This window comes from Ipomoea triloba, chromosome 10 (assembly GCF_003576645.1).
Source record: "Ipomoea triloba cultivar NCNSP0323 chromosome 10, ASM357664v1".
Lineage (NCBI taxonomy): Eukaryota > Viridiplantae > Streptophyta > Magnoliopsida > Solanales > Convolvulaceae > Ipomoea > Ipomoea triloba.
In genome coordinates, this window is record NC_044925.1 from 23178565 (window position 1) to 23201166 (window position 22602).

The following is a 22602-nucleotide window of genomic DNA, read 5'->3' on the forward strand; positions in this document are numbered from 1 at the left end:
GTAGTATCTGTTCATATACTTTCTAAAACTACTAAAGCCCAACAAAGTCAACATTGCCCCAACTGAGGCTCGAACCCATGACCTCCCATTTGGAAGAATCACTTCATGCCACTTGACCACAAGGCCTTTGGTAATTGGAGTTAATATATCTCATGACAACTCCAACCAAGTTAGGCAAATATTTGAATTGATAATCACAGTGCTCTATATTTGATTCCTTATTAAAATAACTTATTGATTTTATCAGTTTGAACTGATTAATTATAGGTAATTTATACTTGTTATCAATTAAAGCTGTCAAAGACCTTGTGGTCTAGTGACACATGGTGTCCTGGTTTACACTCACACATGGATGATGGGAGTGGGTCCTGGTGTCCTAGTTTACACTCCCACATAAATGATTAGAGTGGGTTTGAGCCTCAGTGAAGAGAACTGTTGACTTTTTGTGCTTCAGTAGGTTAATGCTACCTACTAATTATGTTTGAATTTGATTCACTAGTTATGGTAGTTATGTTAGATTAAGATGTGGCCATCCAATTCAACCAACAGGGCTTTCTTGATGGACTTTTAATAATACAGATTAATTTTAGTTTTATTTTCATAATTGTTGTGCTTTTTCAATTTTTATTTCTCTATTTTAAAATCAACCAAATTTGATACTTGACTTTTGAAGATTTGTCACATTTAATCTTCTAATAAAGACTAAATTTTGAATTAATTCTAACAATATGAATTATAATTAAAGAAATTAACTTTAAAAAATCTACGAAATATGTTTTCATAATTATTATGTGCAAATATGATGCACTAAATTATGGTGTATATCTCAGCATACAAAATTTTAAATTTACATTTTTATAATTAAATATAGTTTTCTTAATTAGAATCCACAATGTTAGAAATTGAAATTATAATATGTGCACTGCAATAACGAATCTATCTATTTAATTAAACTATTTTCATTTATAAGTTTGAACTCAAACTCAAGAGTCTCTTATTGCTCATCTTGGAGATTGACAATAACAAGTAGCACATATGACTACATGTCCCCAAATGTTAATATATCTGTGTCCACAATAAGAACAAATAAGAAAATTTCAATTATGAATATATCTAAATACGTTCACATAATCAAGAACTATACTAACCCAAACCAAATTTAAATTTAACATTTTTAAATTTCTAAATGTAATTCCCTTAATTAAGTATTTTGTAAATAATGAAAATATGTACACAATTAAATATATGGGAATTGAAGTCCAATTATTATTGTACATTTTAACATCTTTTTAAATTTTCTAATTCTTTATTCAAATATAATTCATTATAACATAATCTTTTTCTTGCATCATATGGTAAAACACTTGTTATAATTAAAAATGAAATATTTTCAAAATTAAAATTAAAATTTGATTAATTGTGAAATCAATAAGTGAAAGTGAAAAATTAGAAGAAGAAAAAAAAAGAATAAATGGAAGATTAAAAATGGAATTAAATTAAGTGGGAGGCTGGGAAAGCGACAGGACTGGGATTTCTTTTTTGCGCTTGTCATGTCATCGCACATAAAAATCCACTACAATTCAAAATTCATTACGAACAGTATGGTTTGCGTTATCTTGCGGGTGTATCTCACTTTAAGTAGAACCCACATTTACATCATTAAATTTACAAATTACTTAGTATTTCAGTTTTTAATTATAATTTTTTTAAAAAATAAATATAAAAAGTATAACATTTTAACTTACTTTGTATAAAAAAAAAGATTAAAATGTCTTTGTATTTAACGCGATTTTAACAATTTTGTTAATGAGGACTAAAAATAGTCATGTCACAATAATATTATAACCGAATGATGATACTCTAATAAAAAAGATTAAAAGTGGACTATCACTTATAAATTTTTCTTTTCATTTAATTTATGAACACTCAATAAATAAAAGTCACATTAAAATGTAAAAAATTGGAGGGGAAAATATTTTCCTACTAAAAAAAAAAATCTTCCCGTAGCAGTATACATGGTACTATTGTTTCCTTAGGGCTTTGTGTGTAGCGGTTGATTCACGATACCAAAATCATGTTTAGCTTACGAAATAAATTAAAAATGAAATAACATTATTGAAAATATTCTATTTTTAATACCTAATTTATCCTCAACTATTATAATATATATGGAGAGAAGGGTCCAGCTCTTATGATAATCATGTTTTAGGTGAAAACGAGCAAATTAATGCATAAATGCACTGCAATTACTCCACGAATGCACCACATCTATTCAAGGCATGCCTAGAGGACGACGGACGGAGACCTTTAACGAAATTGGAGGAGTTGCAATGCATTCATTCAGTTCGCACGTTCCCTCCTAAGGAATGATTTTCATATGATCTTGAGTATATATATATATATCATGCATTTAGTATATAGAGTATTTACTTCTTCAATTCGATCTGAAATATATTCCTTTCACAAACTAAACAATAGAATAGAATTCTTATTTAATGCTTTACTAATAATTTCATTCCTAATGGAATATGTTTCATATTCTTTCAAAATTTATTCCTTGAATCGAATATGTTGTTAACGATTATACATACTCAAATTTCAAAAGTTTTCATATCCTTGCTCGAAAACTTTTGATGGAGTAAATAAATCACAAGTGGTACATCAAATTTCTCAAAGTGTTGTGGCTGCTAGCGATCAATAGTAAACTATTAACCTTTTTTTTTTTTTTTAATTAATTAACAAGCTAAGGTGTATCCTAAAATCACTATACGAGAATATTGTTGGTATTGTAGATAATGTTCTATTCAAAGTGGTAATACTATATAGATGACGATAATAACTAATCAAGCTAAACAGTTGAAATCCAATATGAATATATGCATGGGTTTCTAGTTTCTACATACGCTTACGACATTTTATTCCTATACACAACAATATTAACTTGCTTAGCTTAGTGGCAGAATAATAGTTTTTTATTCACAATATTTTAAGTTCAAATGCAAAACATTTTTCAACAGCCAATTAAGCCACTACCAATCATTTACAAAAATCCAACAATTAAGGTTTACAATCATGAGATTGAAATTTAATTTCTTAGTTCGTATTCTACTTAAAATTCCCAATTTATTATTTTCTCATAAAATTACAATTCTTTTTTCTTTAATTTTCTCTTTCCAACCAAACGCGTTATTAATTTGTTGTGGGAGTTGGTTTTCTTAACTTTAGTACACATCTTGAACTTTGTAGAGCATTTTAAGCTCACTTTACATTACACCTAAACTTATATTAAGAATTCTTATATCATAATACATTTTTTTACGTTGTATTTCATTGGAACTCGTATTCTACCTAAAATACTGCATAGCACATAGGATTTAGACGTAATAACACTACCAAATCTGAATGTCAACAATGACATGATATTCACATTGATGATGAGAATTTTCATATTAATTAAGTCGTACTTGTCTCCTCTTAGGGTTTATTTAGAAACTAAAAAAAATATTTTTTTTTTTGGAAAATGATTTCTGAGAAATAACAAATTTTGTGAAAATGATTTCATCTTTAGTGTTTTGGCTAAATGTTATAAAATTATCTTTTTTTAACTGAAATGCAAAAGATTATATTTTTTCTTTTTGGTTCATTTTCCTGAAAATGAATAGAAATATATTATAAAGTTATTTATTATAAAATATTAATTATTTTAACATTATTCTCCCCTCCAAAATATGAAAATTAATTTTGCCAACACAAAAGAAGCATAAACCAAGTTTAATTTCCTTCAAACCAAAATTGATTTCAGAGTTCGAAATCCATTTTGGTTTCTGTGTTTCAAACTGAAATTGTTTTATGTTAATAGTGGAATATGATTTTTTTTTGAATACTACTGAGTCTAAGAGTCAATATTGACTCCACTGAGACTCGAACCCACCACCTCCCGTATAAAGAGAAGGGTTTGATGTCACTGGACCACAAGGTCTTTGGCAGTGGAATATGATTTATGTCTTCAATGAAATTAATTTTTCCTTTCTTTTATAAAGAAATCAATTTAAAAATCAAAGGTAGAAAACTTAATAAGTATATATACACAAAATAAGAATAATAAACATGATTTGAAGATGAAATTGATAAGAAAAAAAAATACAAACTTGAACTTGGTTTTAATGAAGAGTAAGACAATGAGTCAATGAGAAAGGATAATCTAGGGACTCAAGCTTGAGAGGGGGAGAGAGAGTTGAGGAAGAAGAGAAAGTGAGGAGAGAGACAATAGGTAAAGATAAAAGAGGGATTTATAAAATGTCTTTTATTTAAAAATTTAGGACGAGTCAAACACCTTTACTCAGTTGTGGTACCTTTGTAGCTCTCCTGGAAAGAAGTCATAAGATTGAACCTCAATGATGGAGTATTGATTATTTGGACTACAATAGATAGAGAAAGTATATTGAACATATATTACCTCGCAGTAAAATTGATAGTAAAAAATAAATAAAAATTAGGAAGATGTTTTCGCCAATTTGAGGGATTATTAATACTTTTGTTTAACTTTATTTTCTTGGGTCGCATGCACAAACACCAAAAAAAAAAAATCAAAAAATATTTTCTAAAATTTTTAACGGACCCTTAATATTATATTTATTCTTACTTTTAAATATCATAAAATATAAAAATTGAGTACAATAATTTTTATAAAATTATTATCCCAGTGGAAATTCAATAAGGATTTGAGAGCATCACTTTCCGACATATATTATGACAGCCGATTAACTTTTCCACGCACTATTATTATAATATTTCCTGGCCAAATGATACAGCACTTAGTAATAACTATTTATATATATGAGTCATGCTTATATTTTAATTTCCCTTTTTTCTTTTCCATTCTTTTTTTTTTAGTTATTAATTTTATTGTTGCGTGTATGGACTGTTTCCTCAATCATGCACTTAACTTTCCAAATTCTTATGATACGTTTGTGGGATGAAAATTGAATTTCTGTACTTCTTTATTAATTGTGTCCCCACTCTGATCCTTCCACTAGCTTTATTCCAATTATTAGTATGAGAGTAAAGATTAAGGAAGTCCGGCCACTGGCCACATATTTATTGCTCTATTTTAACACTTTAAAGAAATAAATTATTTTAGAATATTATTAGACCACATTTTGTCATTAAGTTTAGTGATAGTTTTAAATTTAGTTCTTTATTATTAAATTTAAATAATCTCTTTTAATGTTTGAAAAAAAATTACTCGGTATCAAATTAAGTCTTTAAATTAGTAGCAATGTGAAATCAAGCCCTGACGTTGTAAAGAAGCAAAGTGCAATTAGCACTTTTAGTAATTTACCATTAGGTAACATGTTAACTAGGCATGTCATGTGATTTTTTTAGGCAATTTGACACTTATAGTTGTCTATTTTTAGAAGTGATAATGTGCACAACAACACCAACAACAACAATTTACTTTTGATATTATAGAAAATTAAAAATTAGCTTCCATCACAGTCAAAGACGATGATTTTTGCCTTCATTCATGTTCAGACAAAGATAAAGCCATCTTTGTTGTTCTATTTGGACGAAGGCTGTCCAGATTTGGGAGAAGAACATGTATTCTCCCAGATCCAAACAAATTTAGGCGACAGGCAAAAGTGTGAGTGTGAGGTCGCCATAGAAGCTGGTAGCCAAGCTTTTTTTCTTTTCTAATTTTCTAAAAAAAGTTTAAATATCATAATAATAATAATAATAATAATAATAATAATAATATTATTATTATTATTATTATTATTATTATTATTGCACATCAGTTCTAAAAATACACAACTCAGCACCAAATCACCTAAAATGTCACATGACATGTCTAGTATGCAAGCTACCTTATGGTAACACGCTAAAAGTTATAATTGCACTATTTTTACAAGTTCAAAGGTCTAGTTAAAGGTTTTTGCTTTTTAGTTCATGATCGTAATTGCACCACTACTACTACTAGTTTGAAGGTTTATTTGACTCTTTTCAATCCCTAAAATGTAAGAGTTATAAGTGTTTTTTTTTCTCCGTTCAAAAAATGTTTTTTTTTTTCCATTATATTACCAATCTTTATTTTACTCCATTGAAAACTTTTTTTAAAATACGTTTAGTTAGTTCAATAAGAATTTGAATGTTAGTTGGATGTAGTAGGGTGTCCAGTTGATATCGTTTCATGTTTAAAAAAAAAAGTATTTTATTTTATTATCAATTAAAAATAATTATAATTGTCTTGAAAGAGATAGCAAAGTCTAATTTCCATTCTAAAAGATCATAAGTTCAAACTGATTGGATCCTAGCTTGGAGGTATGCATTGTCATCACAACAAAATACAGAGTAAATAAATAAAAATTACGTGAGTGGGCATAGTAGAAAAGTTCTCATAATTTTTTTTAAAGTATTAAAAAGAAAAGAAAAGAAAAAAGAAAAAAAAAGAAAGAGCATTGACTTTTTTTATTCCTTCCATCAGTCTTTTCGCCAGCCCCTCCACGAAATACCTCTTTTCTTCTCTTCTTTCCTATATAATGGACGTTCCTTACATACTCTTCTATCCACTCCTATCAACTCCCATCCTCTATGCATTTCTATTCCATCTCTAAGCATTTTGCTCCGCCGCATTTCTGATCCCTCGCCGGAATCTGTATCCGCTGCCCCTTTCTCCGACCTCCTACCTCGTACATAAACATTTTCAGATAATCAAACTAGAGTTTGATCTTCTGTCTATGCCCAAAACCTTCGATTTAATCGCTCCTTAGCCGGAAATTTATAAAAAAACTTGAAAAGCATGTAACTTTGGTTAAACCAAGCTCTCTCAGCTTCTCCCCATTAAAAAAACCCAAAAAAAAATATCACTTTAATTTCTTGATTCTGCTTTTTGTTTATAGTAAACTTAGTTGATTGAAGGTAGCTAGAGGCTAAGAAATGCCGGACTACGAAGCTGGGACTCCGACGGCGGCATCGGCGCCGGCCACTCCGGGCACGCCGACACCGCTTTTCACGTCGTTCCGGGTGGACTCGCTGTCCTACGACCGGAAGTCAATGCCGCGATGCAACAAGTGCCTACCTTTGGACGTTCCGACGTTGGGGACTCCCCACACATGTCTCACCGACTGGCCGGCGCCGGATATCTCGCTCACCCGCAAGGTATACACCACACATCCTTCTATATATACATCTTTGCCCTTCTTTCATAAACTAATAAGATCAACGCAACCTTGACTGGATTACAAGTTAAACTTGTAACTTTATAGTTATTTACCTGACTAACTTGGTCGAATGTTGTATATTTATTATTAATTACCACTACTATTTTCACCTTACCTTAAAATAGACTGAATTTGTTATAATATTTTAAGAATATTTGGATCGATTGCAGCTTGGAGCAGAGTTCGTGGGGACGTTCATCCTCATATTTGCAGCAACGGCCGGACCCATTGTGAACCAAAAGTATAATGGCGTAGAGAGCTTAATTGGGAACGCAGCCTGTGCAGGACTGGCAGTTATGATTGTGATTCTATCAACTGGTCATATTTCTGGAGCTCATCTGAATCCTTCCCTCACAATTGCCTTTGCGGCGTTTCGTCACTTCCCATGGGCTCAGGTCCCCGCCTATATTTTAGCCCAAGTCTCCGCATCCATCTGCGCTTCCTTCTGTCTCAAGGCGGTTTTTCACCCCATCATGTCCGGCGGCGTCACAGTTCCTTCTGTCAACCTTGGCCAAGCTTTCGCCCTTGAATTCCTTATAACTTTTAATCTCCTCTTCGTTGTCACCGCCGTTGCTACTGATACCCGCGCTGTAAGCTAAGCATCCTTGTAATCTCGGCAATTTATTCATTTGCATCTTAGCTAATAATTTCAATTCAGTGCAATTAATCTAATCTCCTCATGGAAATCCTTCTTAATTATTCTTAATTTGTTTTTAAACCATTATTCAAGGTTGGAGAGTTGGCTGGCATAGCAGTAGGAGCTACGGTCATGCTTAACATTCTTGTGGCCGGGTGAGTATATATATATAAATTTATATATCATTGATACATGTCAACTGTACACAGTAAAAGTTAATCCCTATAATTTGTAGCAGCACGATCAATTAATTCTTAAATGATAAATTGTGGACAATAATACTAGATTCAGGTTGATACTTAGAGTGACAAACAATATAAAAAAGTTACACTTAATGTGGTGTGCTACTTGTGGGCTAGGAAATTTTGCATTTTGTGGAGGACAAGTTAATTTCCTAGCTAGTTTACTTAATTACGTGCTCTGATCTTGTGATTATTAAACTGTAATTTAGGCCATCTAGCGGTGGGTCCATGAATCCAGTGCGCACGCTAGGCCCGGCAGTGGCAGCCGGAAACTACGATTCAATATGGATATATTTGGTTGCGCCTACGCTTGGTGCCCTGGCCGGAGCAGCTGTGTACACAGTAGTGAAGCTACAAGAAGGGGAGGTTGATGAGCCATTACGCCAGCACCGGAGCTTCCGCCGTTAGATCATATCATGTGTGGGTGTGAATACAAGTGCGTGCGTGGGCGGGCTTGGAATTGAAGATGTGGTTTACGTAGTGCAACGTATAGTATTCCAGATGGTGATGATGTTCTGATGATAAAGGTGTTTGCTCTCCATTTTCATGCATGTTGTGCCATTGCGTTGTGAATTTGTGATATACACATCTTGGGAAGAAACCCCAATGTTTTATGCTTTCTTGTCTTCTTGGTTAGTTACTTCTTGTTTTGCTTTAATTTACATTTTGTCAATAAATGCTAAGACATCATGTGCACTGTAATATTTGGATGAATTCCGTTTTAGATTGTGTTGCAACAGGTAATGGCTTTGTTAATTTTGAATTAAAGCTTATATGTCTTAATTAATCATGAGTTTTAATTCTTGTATTATTTTTTATTTCCTGAGAAACTTGCAATCATTATTTGGAAGTGCTCCAACTCGTCATGTAAGCAAAGGACCAAAATGAGGTAATCCAACCTAAATGGATGGTATTATCTTAACTAGTATTTTCGTGCGTTGCAAGTGTGTTGCCCGTGCGTTTCACAAAGTGGATTTATTATAATATTTTAAGAATATTTGGATCGATATAAAATTATATAAATTATAACGAATATTATGTAGCGCTATTGGTGAAATGAGTTGGATAATGTTATCCTTGCTTGAATTCGAGCAAATAATTACTCAATTACTAGTGCAATTCACGAATAAAATTTTGTATTATATATTTAGATAATAAAATTGAAGATAAAATTGTAAACAATTCTAGTATTTGAAAGTATGCATTTATTTAACTATAAGATTATTGTAAAAGTATCACTCAATTAATTAATTATATAATATATGATTCGTTTATTTGCAATTATCTTTTTAAAAAAATAGGTATGTAATATGATTTATGTAATTATATTATTACTAAAATAAATATGAAAAAAAAGGAGAAATAATTTAATTGTAATTATTATAAAAATAAATTTAACAACCCATGTTTAGCTTAATTACCATAATAATTATTAGCATGACCGGATTTTAGGGCGTGCAAGATGGGCAACAGCACAGGGCCTCAATTTTTAAGGGTCCAATATTTATTTTTGATTTTGCTACTTAAGAAAAAAAAATCTACATTAATCCTAAACCACATTAGTTTTATCCCAAATCACTTTTCTCTCCTAATAATGTTTCCCCGACGGCACAAATAATGTTTCAAGCCCTGAATATGCAAAGATAACTTGAAGTAAAAATCATATATTTTACGTATTTGTTTTAAAGATTGCACTTATACTTTTGGTAGGGTCTCATTTATTTAATAACGGGGCCACCAAAATCCAAAAACCGGCCCTGATTATTAGGCAATTATACTACTCCGTAATATCTATGCAATTATACTTTTATACCTTAAGTATGTTCCTTTCACAATATCGTCTTACTTTGTTCTTCCTCCTCCATATCTGAAAGAATTAGTTGTAATTATTATAAAAAAAAAATCTAATGAATCATGTTTAATTTTTATATTTTTTTTTGAAATCAAACCTGAAAGGTAGATTAAATCAAATGAGCAATAGAGTTTGGAGGGATTAAATCCCAGTACATAGGTGCCTCCTGAGAAAAAGCCTCTGCTGCTAGTGTATGTGCAGCCTTATTATGAGATCTAGAAACTAAATGAATTGAACAAGAAATAAAAGATAACATAAGAGCCTTAGAGGCATCAATCGAATACCCAACATATGACAAAAGATCCGAGTGAGAGGAGATTAGCAAATCCCTGAGGGTGGAACAGTCCGTAAAGATGCGCACAGCCGGCAGACCGCGATCCTTGAGCCAAGACAAAGCCTCCTTACAAGCTAATGATTCCGCCATGAGTGGCGAAAAACAAGTGGGAATCATGTTTAATTATAGTTATACTATTATTATGATAATTATTAACTTAATTACCATAATAATAATTAGTCAATTATACTAATATCTGTGCAATTAATTCCTTAATTACTATAATAATTATTAGGTAAATATACTAATATTGTACAATTATATTATTATATCTTAAAGTATAAAAATATATAGATAAAAGTTATCACAATTATTGAGCTATTATTCATCATAATAATTATTAGATTTTATATAATAATAGCTCGGAGTTAATTTGCGCAAAAAATTATGAAAGTAGGATTTTGATTTTATTAATAAAATAGACGGATTTCAACAAAGCCTGGAATTAGGTTAACATGTGTACAAAATTTAATGATGAAGACGTAAATGAAACGCAATGAATCAGTATTCATACATTAAGCACGCATGCATGAAACATAGCTCTTACAACAATTCAAAGAGAGGGGAAAAGGTCACCTCAACTAAGAATCTTAAGTGAATTAGGCCATATATACTCACTGATCATGAATGGAACTATCAACTATAGGTTGGAATTGGATGCAAAGTTTATACTTACCCTATATAAAGTCTTACCCGGACACTGTTTATGTAAGGTATATATAAAATTTAATATTAGTTTGAGAGTGGCTATTGTCCTTAGGAAATGCGTATTCCCTGAAAAGAAAATAGTTGTGATAGATTTGTAAAGTAATACATAAAAATACAATTGTATTTTATTTTAGCAAAATACACCAAATATTTTGTACATCGGTCAAAATACTCAATTGCATTGCTGCAATCTCCATCAGTTGACGAGGAGAATGATGAAACCAGGGCCGCTTGCCCGCTTCACATGAAACCCATGGTAAAGCGGATATAAATTCTAGTGGGAAGATGCTCCCAGGTGAAAAATAGAGTTAGATCTGAGCCGTTGTTTAAATTTAAATTAAAGATTCAAATCAATGAAATTTTTTTTAAAAATGTGTGTCATAATGTAAGGTTTGACACAAGTTCCTGGAAAGCTTTTTCTTCATGTACGGTGTCTTTCATGAAAACAAAATTGATGAATTAAAGAAGCAAATTGTAGAAAAATGGCGCACCTTCAGAATGAAAACAATGCATCTTAAGAAGGAGGAAAATCACGCACCTAAAGTTTTAGACCGACACACTTTAAGAAGGGAAAAATCACGCACCTTAAGAGAAAAATCACGCACCTAAAGTTTTAGGCCGACGTATCTTAAGTTTCAACAACTGACGCACTTTAAGCACATAAACCATGCACCTTAAGGTAATGATAAATAATTTAATATAAATAGTCTCTTTGTTGGATAGCAGATAGGAATTGGAATCAAAATAATATATATATATATATATATATATATATATATATATATATATATATATATATATATATATATATATATATATATATATATTAAAGTTTCATATTTAATGTATGAACAATGATATTTTTTTTATTTTATTGTTCAAAAATCAAAATGTGCGAGAAAAAAGCAATGAATTGTATAATTACTTAAAAATTTGAATTTAATAGTAGGATAATAAAAGTAGACAAACAATTGTGATAATAAGTATCAATACAAAAGTCTACCGCCAAACACAACCTAATTATTTTTCGTAATATAGAAATAAAAAAGAATTTTATTATTATATCATATGAATGATTTTGATAAATTTTGTTGTAATTATAATTTATCCATAGAAACATTAAAGAATCAAATTAACTAAGAATTTCATTAATTTAAGTGGAGTTTATTTTCAAGATAGAAGGTATGCAATAAAATATACGAGTAGATAAGACTTAAGAGTGATTAACTACCACGACATTCAGTTATCATTCTAAATAAGTGGTCGTAATTTTGAATTTTGATGAAAATTTTGATTTTTTAGGCTAAAAATATTTGAGAAAGTGTAGAATAGATATTGGCTTCGAAAAAACTCACCTAATATTTCAAAAAAGAAAAAAAAAGAAAAAAAAAAAAAAAAGAAGATAAGAGTAAGCAATATATCCATTGTGATGGAAGAAGGTCGATCGCGGTTGGATATTTAGATTCTCAGTATACCTTATCGCCCACCGTTAAACATTCCGAATGCTTTCAACTGAATAGACTGTCACAACTAACCGGCCGCTGTTCCCCCATCTCCGGCGATCTCTATCAATAGGAAATGCTTAGCACCGCCATTCTCTCCGCCGCGTTCTCTTCTTCAGCTCCCGTCTTACCACTATCCAATTCCACTGCACTACATTCCTCTTCATCTGTGACTACACATTTGAATCTTCCTAGTTTAGCAATCGGTAGCAAATGCTTCAGAGCGAATTCGCAGCGTTTGCGTGTCCAGGCTTCAATGTCATCGTCCCCGTTGATCGAGAAGGAAACGGCCGAGGCAGAGCGTCCCCCGACTTTCCTGCGAGAATCTGATAACGGCGCCGGGAATGAGTCCGCCACCGTGAGGGCTCGTTTCGAGAAGATGATTAGGGAGGTCCAGGACAGCGTCTGCTCGGCGTTGGAGGCCGCGGATGGAGGAGGCAGCTTTAAGGAGGACGTTTGGTCCCGCCCTGGCGGTGGCGGCGGGATCAGTAGGGTTTTGCAGGACGGGGCCGTCTTTGAGAAGGCCGGTGTAAACGTCTCCGTCGTTTACGGCTTAATGCCTCCCGAAGCCTATCGAGCTGCCAAGCCTTCCACCGAGAACGGCGATGTCAAGCCCGGCCCTATTCCCTTTTTCGCTGCTGGGATTAGCTCTGTATGTAAACCTTCCACATCCTTAACTTACTAAGTCTCTGATGAAATGTTGTAATATTTTGATTAATCCTCAGGTTCTGCATCCGAAGAACCCTTTTGCACCAACTCTGCATTTCAACTATCGGTATTTTGAAACTGATGCTCCAAAAGGTAATAAGTCTCTTCAATGTAAACATATTTGTTGAAGAAACAATCAAAGGTTTTACTTATCAGCAACATTTTGAAGTCCACTAGCAATGACCAAAATAATCATAAAGTAGTCTCTCTTTTTACATTAGAATTAGAAATTGTAAATAGCATTGTTGCATTGACCTTGAAATGCTAGAGAAACCAGGGATGTTCCTTCAACGTCTTCATGAGTTACTAAAGCTAGGCATGGATGCATGATTCCAGAGATTTATTATGATCAGTGTACTTACTTAAGGCTTGACCATATGCAAATAATGAAACTATTCCTTATTTATGTTTATCTTATGTGCAGATGCTCCTGGAGCACCAAGGCAGTGGTGGTTTGGTGGCGGTACTGATTTGACACCTGCTTATATTTTTGATGAGGATGTAAAGCATTTCCATTTGGTAAAGTGCATATATGAGGATGAATAAGTTTCTTTTTAATAGAATTTTGTCACTAAAATTTTGACAAATATCAAATATGCTGTAAGGCATAACAACAGAAACTAATGTTTCACTTTCATCTCTTATAATTAGTGCAACGACTCAACAAGGTGAGTACAATGAGAGAGAAATAGAGTTCAATTTATCTGCATTTAAAAGTGAAAACTTGTTGCTTTGAGGATAGGGTAGCAAATCAATCAGCTGCATAGGTTTTGTATTTGAAGAACAAACAATTGGTTAGGATTCTTAGATTTTATAGAAAATCTGTTTAGTATATTTTTACAAGACATCCCGTCTTCTCATTTTATTTATGTTATACTCTTTCTTTACTAATTTAATTTTAAATTCTCTATCCTTCTTTAGAAAATTTTCTTAATCTTGAATGTGTTCGGATATACTCTGTAGTTGTTTACCTCCAAAGTACAAATGAAATGATACATATATTTCTTTGTATATGCAAACAATAAATCTCTTGAAGATATTGTCATTGGCTTGGTTGTTAGGTTCAAAAAAGTGCCTGTGACAAGTTTGATCCCAGCTTCTATCCTAGATTCAAGAAATGGTGTGATGATTATTTTTACATTAAGGTATGCATTTCATGATCTTGTGCTTGCTTATATGTAGCAATCCGTGTTATTCACCTTCACAACAATATTGTTACACCCCCAGAGTTACATAGTCCATCTCACACCTACTGCAGAAAAAAAATCAATGTTTGGTTATGCATAAGAAATGTGAGAGATTGTGAATTTTTCCTTTAGGATCCTCTTCATAAAAACCATCAGTATAATTCTGCTATAGTCAGCATCTTACAATGGCTTACTGTAAATCTCCATAGTGCCTCAAAGCTCCAGAAAGAATTTGCAGTGCTGTTGACATCCCTACAGTTGTCAAAAGTATTTGATGTCTATTTCTGCCTAAATGACTGAAGATTGAAATCTTAAAGAATGAATGCCTTGATGAGTAGGACAGGACTGAATTGCTTCTCAATGTCTCTTGCCCTTCTGGTTCGATAAATAGGTCACTGAGCCGGTTTTAAGTAGGAGAAGCAATAGATTAATTAAGACAATCTCCATCATTCCCCTAAAATTCTTTTTCACTGAAATTATACAAGTATTGTTATATTAAGCTAATCTATGGTACGATTCAATGTTTTATGCAGCACCGTGGTGAGAGACGTGGTCTTGGAGGAATATTTTTTGATGATTTAAATGACTATGACCAAGAGATGCTTCTTTCCTTTGCTACAGGTAAATTTGGTTGTAAGGACTTGGGCACTGCCATTCTTGTCCTCAACTGACATCAGAGGCAATTATCAAATATAAGACAAGCTTGCAAACCAAAATCCCATATTAAGTGGTGAATTGAACAAAAGAAATAAATAAAACATGAGATGGGGAATCAAAATTAGGTTTATTTAATTGTGCATTTTTGGATTGCAGAGTGTGCAAATTCTGTTATTCCTGCATATATACCCATTATAGAGAAGAGAAAGGATACACCATTCACAGCCAGTCACAAGGAATGGCAACAAATACGCAGGGGACGCTATGTGGAATTCAACTTGGTATGAAATTCAGCTCCAGTTTCTTCAAGTTCAATTTTTACAAGCATTTGAGCATTTTCTAACATAAGTGTTCTACTTTCAATTGAAGGTCTACGATCGTGGAACTACATTTGGACTGAAGACAGGTGGTCGGATAGAGAGCATCCTTGTTTCACTTCCACTAACTTCTAGATGGGAATATGGCCATGTAAGTCTACCTCCCTCAACTCTATTCTTTCATCTCTTATTACAACCAGGGAAATAAAAGGCAGAAATAATCTCAATCACAAGAAATTGCCACCCATTGCAGCAACCAGCAGAGGGGACTGAAGAATGGCGACTATTGGATGCTTGTATCAACCCAAAGGAATGGATCTGAATGCCTCGAAACATTTTGGTGTAGGTATGTAAAGCTGAGACTGCCTTGTTTTCTCTGCCTGTGACACTGTCAAGCGCTTCTCTTTCTCGATCTTACTGCATTAGTTACATAGGCTGATGGAGGCATGACCTCTTTCAAAGATAGCTGTAAATTGTTTCATGAGGTGAGGTGAGGTGAGGTGAAGTTTGGTTTTGTGATAACACAAAAACACACCTCAGAACCAAGAGATGGATGGATAGATAGAATCAGGCAGGAAGAAACACTTGGATACATTAATATATGCTTCATTCTTGATATAAAAAAAAATCAAAAAAAATAAAATAAAATTACAGACATTAATACATTATTGGCACTCAAATAGGATTACATCATTTAACTAATCCCCACTGGGAATGAGTTCACAGTTTTTACATCATATCCAGATCAAGCTATATAAATCAACATATGCAAACATCTCCATCCTTCAAGCACCTAATGTATACTAGAAAGAGTGAAACCGACCCCCCATTTCTGCTGCATATATAACACCCTTCTTTTCTGCTGCATACATATGGAAGAGCTACAACAGGTTTGTTCCGTGAAAAAATGACCGGAATTCTGCTCTACCTTTTGATTGGGTTAAATGATACGCTGTAAACCTATATCACTCTAGTCATAATATGCCTATACATAAAATAGGTGGTACGAAAAAGATGGCCGCAAAACTGACAAATGGAAGAAACTCAATCTCAAGACCAAAGGCATTCAGCCACAAAGAGGTCAGGCACGTATTCCTTTACCATTGCAGTATATGCCAGGCTCAAAGGATCCATTTGTGAGCTTGGTTCCATTTACATGAGGCCGGAATGGCTTTTTTACAACTCCATTTGGCACGCCCTTCTTTAGATGGGCTTCCAGTTGTCCACTTGCTGCAGCTATGAGTCCTGTTTTAAATGAGACAAGTACGACAAATTTTAGAGGAAAAAAAAAATTTGCACAAATACTATTATTATTGTAGAGAGGAGAGGAGGAACTATGAATGAAGCCTGGTGTTATCATTCTGGTACCGAAACACAAGACACCAAAGGTGAGGTTCAGAGAGAATATAGACGGTAGATGAATACCTAAGAAGAGAGCAGAAGGTTTTCCAGGTCTTGATTTGAACTCGGGATGAAATTGAACACCAACAAAGTAAGGATGTTCAAGCAGTTCAACAATCTGCAAAACAAAGATATCGAATCCCAACTTAAAACGGCCTGAACAAAGCTAGTCGCCAATTTCTGATTGTATTTGAAAAAATATACCTCCATGCGGTGACCAGTGTCATCTTTGCCTGTAAAACATAGACCAGCAGATTCAAGCTGTTCTACCAGTTCAGGGTTTACCTAGGCAATAGAGAACAATTTCTTTAGTCAAAACAAAAAAAACCTCATGCCAAAAGCATCCGAGGATTTACAATAACTCTCAACTATGCCATAACAGAAACAAAAAGTGAGATGCACCTCATATCTGTGGCGATGTCTTTCATCGACAAATTTCTTACTTCCATATCTGGCAACAAAATACAATTTTATCATTGAAGAGATTAGTATTGAAACAGGTTGCCTTAATCTGTGTTGTTAGAAAATCAAATACATTTACCCCCAATAGAGAAAGTAGACTTACAATTTTGCAGATTTAGAGTCTGTGACCTGAAAATATGTCCTCCTAGACCCTAGACGCATAGTCCCTCCCATATGAGTTTTTGATCCCTGATGATGTAGAAAAAAAAAAACTCAGAATTCTAGAACACCAAAATATTACAGCAATCACCATTGTGACATAATTGTAACAAATACTAACCTCTGGCATAAAGATAACAAAGGGATTGTTTGTGTTAGGATCAAACTCGGTGCTGTTTGCATCTTTGAAACCAAGAACAGATCGAGCAAACTCAATTACTGCGATCTGCATTCCTAGACATATTCCAAGGTAAGGAATTTTGTTTTCACGAGCATACTTAGCAGCAAGTATTTTACCCTCCACACCTCTGTCACCAAATCCTCCAGGAACAAGTACAGCATCTGCACCCTATGGAATAAGCTAATTGTCAGGCAGTTCTAAGTAAGCTTTTTGGACATAACATTGAAAGCACATAGCCACAAAATTCCATTCCTATAAAGCATGATTAGGGCAGTGTAACTGAACAAACCTTCAATAATTTCCAGGCATTCCTATAATTATCAGGACTCTGCAAATAGGAAAGGGTTATGAAACTTCACAGATCATAAAGGAAAGATTGAAACTGAGGTAGATAAGGTATCTGAAAATACCTCCTTTTCGGTAGCCTCTTCAAGGTCTCCAGCTGGAACCCAATCTATACAAAGTTTCCTGTGGCAAGCAACAGAAGCATGCAAAAGAGCCTGCAAACAATTTTTAATGTTTTATATATTGACAGAAGAATGAGAAAATATATGGAAGTAAACATTTTCTCAAGTGTTTGCCAACAAAAAGGAAGATTTAAAAATAGACAGTAGCAGTATCAACCACAAAACAATCTAAATTAGAGTGTTTGTATAGGTTATTGCTAACTGATGAAGAATTGTATTTTGAACTGCTAATTCTTTATACACGTATCTATGCACACACTTACCTATTTTGTAAAGTTAGCATGCATATATGCATAAAGAATGAGCAGTTCAAGCAAATCTTCATTTAGGGGGTTGGCAACGCTCGAATAACATTGCATCAAGGATAATAAGATAATAATTCACAAAAGCAAGAATAGGCAGACCAAATAGTATTCAGGAAACATGACAAAGAAACAGGACAAGAGAGGAGAATGAAGAAGAAAGAGAAGATAGTCACACCTTATTGCACTTTAAAATTTCAGTTTAGAAAGCAAAGTTAAGTAACTAACCTTAAGAACAGAGAGATAAGAATCTGAGAGGCCAGTGTATTTTCCGACCATGGCAACCCTAACCTGTTAAACAGATAGCAGTATAGCACAAAGTTCAAAATGAGGAAAACAAATAATGTGGATCTCATTCAACAACAAAGAAATTCCTGGAACATACTGGCTCATGTAACATATCGCAGAGTTTAGCCCTAGATGTCCAGACCTTCAAGTCAGGTTCCTGAGCAACACTGCAGACATAAAAGAAGGAAGGCATCAGTAGAGAGGATTGACAACTAAAGACAACAACTCCTAACTAAAACCAAAGAAAAGGAGGAACAGATCCATCACAAAGAGAGTTGAGCTGATCAGACTAACCCATTAAGGTTCAGAGCACGCAACATTGCCTTATGTGCCTTCTGGTCCTAAAACAAGAAAAGCAAAGCTTATGAGTGCTTGATATAACAAAATGTAAAGCAATCATTAAATGTACATTGTATCTTCCACAATCACTTACTCTTAAAAGCAAAGGAATATGCCAGATGTTTGAAACATCATATAGGTTAATAATGTTCTCAGCCTGGGATTGGAAACAATATTCAAACCTCAGACACATGTATGATAAGTCTCTTACAAATGTAAACCATATATACAGTCATAATTATGTATATAAAATGTTCTAATCTCATACCGGAACATGGCAAAATCGGGAAAGTTTATCCTTGACATTATCATCAAGTTCCTGATAAAATAGGAAACCAACATCAAAACCTGATCATGATATATCAACAAAATATGCACAAGCATGTGTTGCTCGCACAACAGTATAAAAGACACACATGAAAAGAGAGAGAGAGAGAGACCGTTGCACTGCGGCATGCTAAAATATTTGGTGTCAATCCCAGGCTTCTCAATCCCCTAACACTGTGCTGAGTTGGTTTCGTTTTCTAAAGATTTGAATACAAATACGATTTTCACAATCAGGTGTTCAGAATGTGAATTATTTAAAAAATCACAAATAATAATAACAGTGAAATGAAAAATCACATTTACCTGTTCACCAACCACATTCAGAACTGGCACAAGGCTGACATGTATCAGGCAAAAGTTTCCAGCACCTAATAAGCACAAGAATTGGTATGTAAAAAAGCCAAACCAGCTAATCTAGAATTTACTTTGAATTGGCAGAAAGATTTATTTTGGGCAGTAGTACAAGCTATCATTCAAATCTGGAAGCATATCTTCTCTAAACAGTAAAATTCAAGTGCATAATCTTACCAACACGATATGAGAATTGTCCTAAAGCTTCAATAAATGGCATTGATTCAATGTCTCCTGCATAAGGAGAGGAAGTTCTCAGACCGAGCAATAAAATGAAATAATTCATGGTGCACCATGTGATGAATAATTGTTAGTATACCTATGGTGCCACCCAGTTCTATGACACAAACATCAGCTGGGCCATCTTTTCCATCAACAGGAATGACCGCTACGCGTTCAATCCATTCTTGAATGGCATCTGTTATGTGAGGGACAACCTAACAAGGAAAAAGCATATAAAAATACCACTAAATAAGATAAAGCCATAAAACATGTATTGTATGTGTGTGTGTATATATATATATATATATATATACTCTTAAAAGTAAAAACAAACCTGAACAGTGGTTCCCAAATAATCTCCTCTTCTCTCCTTATCAATAACAGCCTATGCAAAACAAAGAAACAATTTCTCTTATTATTATTATTATTATTATTATTTTGATAAGTACTAAAATTATTACATGGTCAGCCAAAGAAAATATAAGAATTCAAAGAAGCAATAAACAATAGAAGTTTCTGAGATAAAATTTTGAGGTTGAGGACATACCTGGTAAATTTTTCCAGTAGTTATGTTGTTGTCACGTGTTAGCTGAATATCTAGGAAACGTTCATAGTTCCCAAGATCAAGGTCAACCTGAAAAAAAAAGAGAGGGAAAAATGAGAGCAAATGTTTTTTGTGTTTCCATCAAAGAAAAAACATGTACAGAGTATTTTATATTTTCCCCCCAGGTCACTTTATCCTAGGTAGAGATGAAAGCATGGAACATTCATATATAACCAAACCGAAGAGAAGGTATACACTACTAATTCTGAGTAGATTATATTTTTTTAAGTTGAGTCAAGAAGAGTTGTATTATGCCCTCCCAATAGTTGATTATAATGTGAATTTTCTCTGGATAACAGAACACATCTACCAAGGCACTGCTGTCCAACAAACCAGTGAGCTCCTTTTAGCTTTGTCCCATATTTAAGGGGATCTCTCAAGTTAGATCCCACTATGAACAAAGAACTTAAATCTCATGAAACAGAATCAAATTAAATTTGAAACTTTAAGTTTCCTTCATCCCTCTCCAAATTTGCATGCATGACATATTTTAACAGTATTCTTAAAAGGATGCTCTTCTCACCTCACCACCATCATCCAGGACATATACTTCTCCATGCTCAAAAGGAGACATAGTTCCAGCATCAGTATTCAAGTAAGGATCTGAAAAGGCCAGGATGGGAAGAAAAATTATGGAAAGCAGTCATAAGGAAAATTTACTTCAAGTTTGAGCTAAAAACAGAGTATTTAAAGGAAATCAAAGTGAATAATAACCATAGGTTATGCAGTAGTATTAAAGAAAATCATGTGAACAAAGACAAGGAGTAGACTTTTGTGGAGATTTTAGAAAACAATTAGAAAAATATACAGGAAGGAGAGATTTTATCCCTGGTGAGAGGAAGAACCTATTAACACAAAAATAAAATAAAATATATGCAGTTAAAATTATTTCATAGCTAGAACAACAAAAAGGAGGAGGTTTTAAAAACAAAAACAAAAACAAAACAAAAATAAAAGGTTTCTAGTTTGGGAAATCTTTTAAAATCTCAGAAAGATTTTAGCAATAGCAAAAAGTAAAACTAGAAGGACAATACAAAGGGGAAGCTTCCTAAGTCTTTTCACAAATGCATAATTTGCTTGAAATGGGGAACAAAGAAAACAGAAAAGAAAAAAGTTCTCAAGTCTAAACAATTTCCTACTCCACTTTGTGTGGGAGGGACCATAGGGATGTTGAAAGGCTAAATCCTTTTAATGCATCTTAGCTAACAAATGATGATCTAAAGAATCCACAATGAAGAAACAAAAATACATCATATAACTCTCCTTCCCTTGTACCAAAGCAAATGAATCAAAATACACCAACGAAATTACAGCAGAATATAGAAGCATAAAATGAAATCCCCTTCATCACACAAATATTCTTTTAAGGGCGGAGAAAGGACAGAATACAGAGGAACAGAGAGAGACAGAGAGATAGAGAGATAGAGAGAGAGAGAGAGAGACCAATTTTAATGTGAGTAACTCGAAGTCCGCAGGCCTTAAGGATGAGGCCAATACTGCTAGCAGTGACTCCTTTCCCGAGCCCGCTCACCACACCTCCGGTAACCAATATGTATTTCATTCTGGATCCTCTTTCTTCTCTGTACGCTTTTTTTTAATTTTTCAATTTTCCGGTGAACAAAACCCTCCTACCTGCAAACCGACCATTCAACAACCGATAATGGCGATGGAATTCAAATTTCAAATTGCATTTCGCCGCAACAAACAAGAGGAATACGCGAAACAGTAATATGCAAGAGCTGGAAAACTCCGATGCATTACCTCGTAAACCACTGGAGCTGAGCTGAGTCAAAAACGGAAAGCGCACCAACACTGTCTGCCACCGGCCCAGACCCGACCCTTATCCACTAAGCTCTATGTTTCCAGGGAACAAAGAGACGTGTATACACGTGTGCGTCTATATCTATATATATTATATGATATAGAAATATAAATATAAAGAAGGAGAAGAAATGGATATGAGATGAAGCAAATAGACACAGACGATGAATATGTTTGAGAGGATTGAAGAGAGGGAGACGGAGATAGGGAATTTTGGTAAGCCATTGCGGCTTTATATATAACTATACTGAGCCTTGTTTTTTTAATTTTCAACCCCCCCCCCCCCCCCCCCCCCCCCCCCCCCCCCCTCCAAA

The 22602-nt window shown here is 33.7% G+C and overlaps 3 protein-coding genes across 4 annotated transcripts; 2 read left to right on the plus strand and 1 right to left on the minus strand.

Moving 5' to 3' along the window:
* Positions 1–6569: 6569 nt before the first annotated feature.
* Positions 6570–8892, plus strand: LOC116033600 (probable aquaporin NIP5-1). Its single transcript, XM_031276352.1, has 4 exons — positions 6570–7158; positions 7391–7810; positions 7951–8012; positions 8309–8892. The coding sequence occupies exons 1-4, from the start codon at positions 6937–6939 to the stop codon at positions 8505–8507; spliced, it is 903 nt and encodes a 300-aa protein (XP_031132212.1). The 5' UTR covers positions 6570–6936; the 3' UTR covers positions 8508–8892.
* A 3541-nt stretch (positions 8893–12433) lies between these two features.
* LOC116032747 (oxygen-dependent coproporphyrinogen-III oxidase, chloroplastic-like) lies at positions 12434–16025 on the plus strand. Of its 2 annotated transcripts, XM_031275455.1 has the most exons (9): positions 12434–13147; positions 13221–13296; positions 13628–13722; positions 14265–14348; positions 14924–15011; positions 15204–15328; positions 15417–15515; positions 15618–15710; positions 15799–16025. In XM_031275455.1, the coding sequence occupies exons 1-8, from the start codon at positions 12572–12574 to the stop codon at positions 15684–15686; spliced, it is 1212 nt and encodes a 403-aa protein (XP_031131315.1). In that variant the 5' UTR covers positions 12434–12571; the 3' UTR covers positions 15687–15710; positions 15799–16025. The 2 variants fall into 2 exon arrangements, with proteins under 2 accessions (XP_031131315.1, XP_031131314.1); XM_031275454.1 differs by having other exon boundaries at positions 12435–13147; positions 15618–16025.
* Positions 16003–22493, minus strand: LOC116032746 (CTP synthase-like). Its single transcript, XM_031275453.1, has 22 exons — positions 22229–22493; positions 21911–22099; positions 20991–21070; positions 20411–20497; positions 20198–20248; positions 19961–20078; positions 19819–19875; positions 19594–19658; positions 19404–19487; positions 19232–19282; positions 19058–19120; positions 18919–18965; positions 18722–18791; positions 18565–18627; positions 17978–18067; positions 17857–17895; positions 17508–17735; positions 17331–17416; positions 17168–17216; positions 16970–17050; positions 16790–16883; positions 16003–16609 (listed from the first exon to the last, which is right to left on the minus strand). The coding sequence occupies exons 2-22, from the start codon at positions 22026–22028 to the stop codon at positions 16446–16448; spliced, it is 1785 nt and encodes a 594-aa protein (XP_031131313.1). The 5' UTR covers positions 22029–22099; positions 22229–22493; the 3' UTR covers positions 16003–16445.
* Between the last annotated feature and the right edge of the window lie 109 nt (positions 22494–22602).

What these genes read in the sequence shown, in the direction of transcription:
- LOC116033600 (XM_031276352.1), top strand. Translation starts at nt 6,937, where the DNA reads ATGCCGGACTACGAAGCTGGGACTCCGACGGCGGCATCGGCGCCGGCC. An exon ending in ATATCTCGCTCACCCGCAAG is followed by an intron (nt 7,159 to 7,390) that starts GTATACACCACA and finishes GATCGATTGCAG; the next exon opens with CTTGGAGCAGAGTTCGTGGG. An exon ending in TTGCTACTGATACCCGCGCT is followed by an intron (nt 7,811 to 7,950) that starts GTAAGCTAAGCA and finishes CCATTATTCAAG; the next exon opens with GTTGGAGAGTTGGCTGGCAT.
- LOC116032747 (XM_031275455.1), top strand. Translation starts at nt 12,572, where the DNA reads ATGCTTAGCACCGCCATTCTCTCCGCCGCGTTCTCTTCTTCAGCTCCC. An exon ending in GCTTCTTTCCTTTGCTACAG is followed by an intron (nt 15,012 to 15,203) that starts GTAAATTTGGTT and finishes TTTGGATTGCAG; the next exon opens with AGTGTGCAAATTCTGTTATT. An exon ending in GCTATGTGGAATTCAACTTG is followed by an intron (nt 15,329 to 15,416) that starts GTATGAAATTCA and finishes TTTCAATTGAAG; the next exon opens with GTCTACGATCGTGGAACTAC.
- LOC116032746 (XM_031275453.1), bottom strand. Translation starts at nt 22,028, where the DNA reads ATGAAATACATATTGGTTACCGGAGGTGTGGTGAGCGGGCTCGGGAAA. An exon ending in TGAATGTGGTTGGTGAACAG is followed by an intron (nt 19,488 to 19,593) that starts GTAAATGTGATT and finishes TCAAATCTTTAG; the next exon opens with AAAACGAAACCAACTCAGCA. An exon ending in GCGATATGTTACATGAGCCA is followed by an intron (nt 18,628 to 18,721) that starts GTATGTTCCAGG and finishes TCTGTTTAACAG; the next exon opens with GTTAGGGTTGCCATGGTCGG.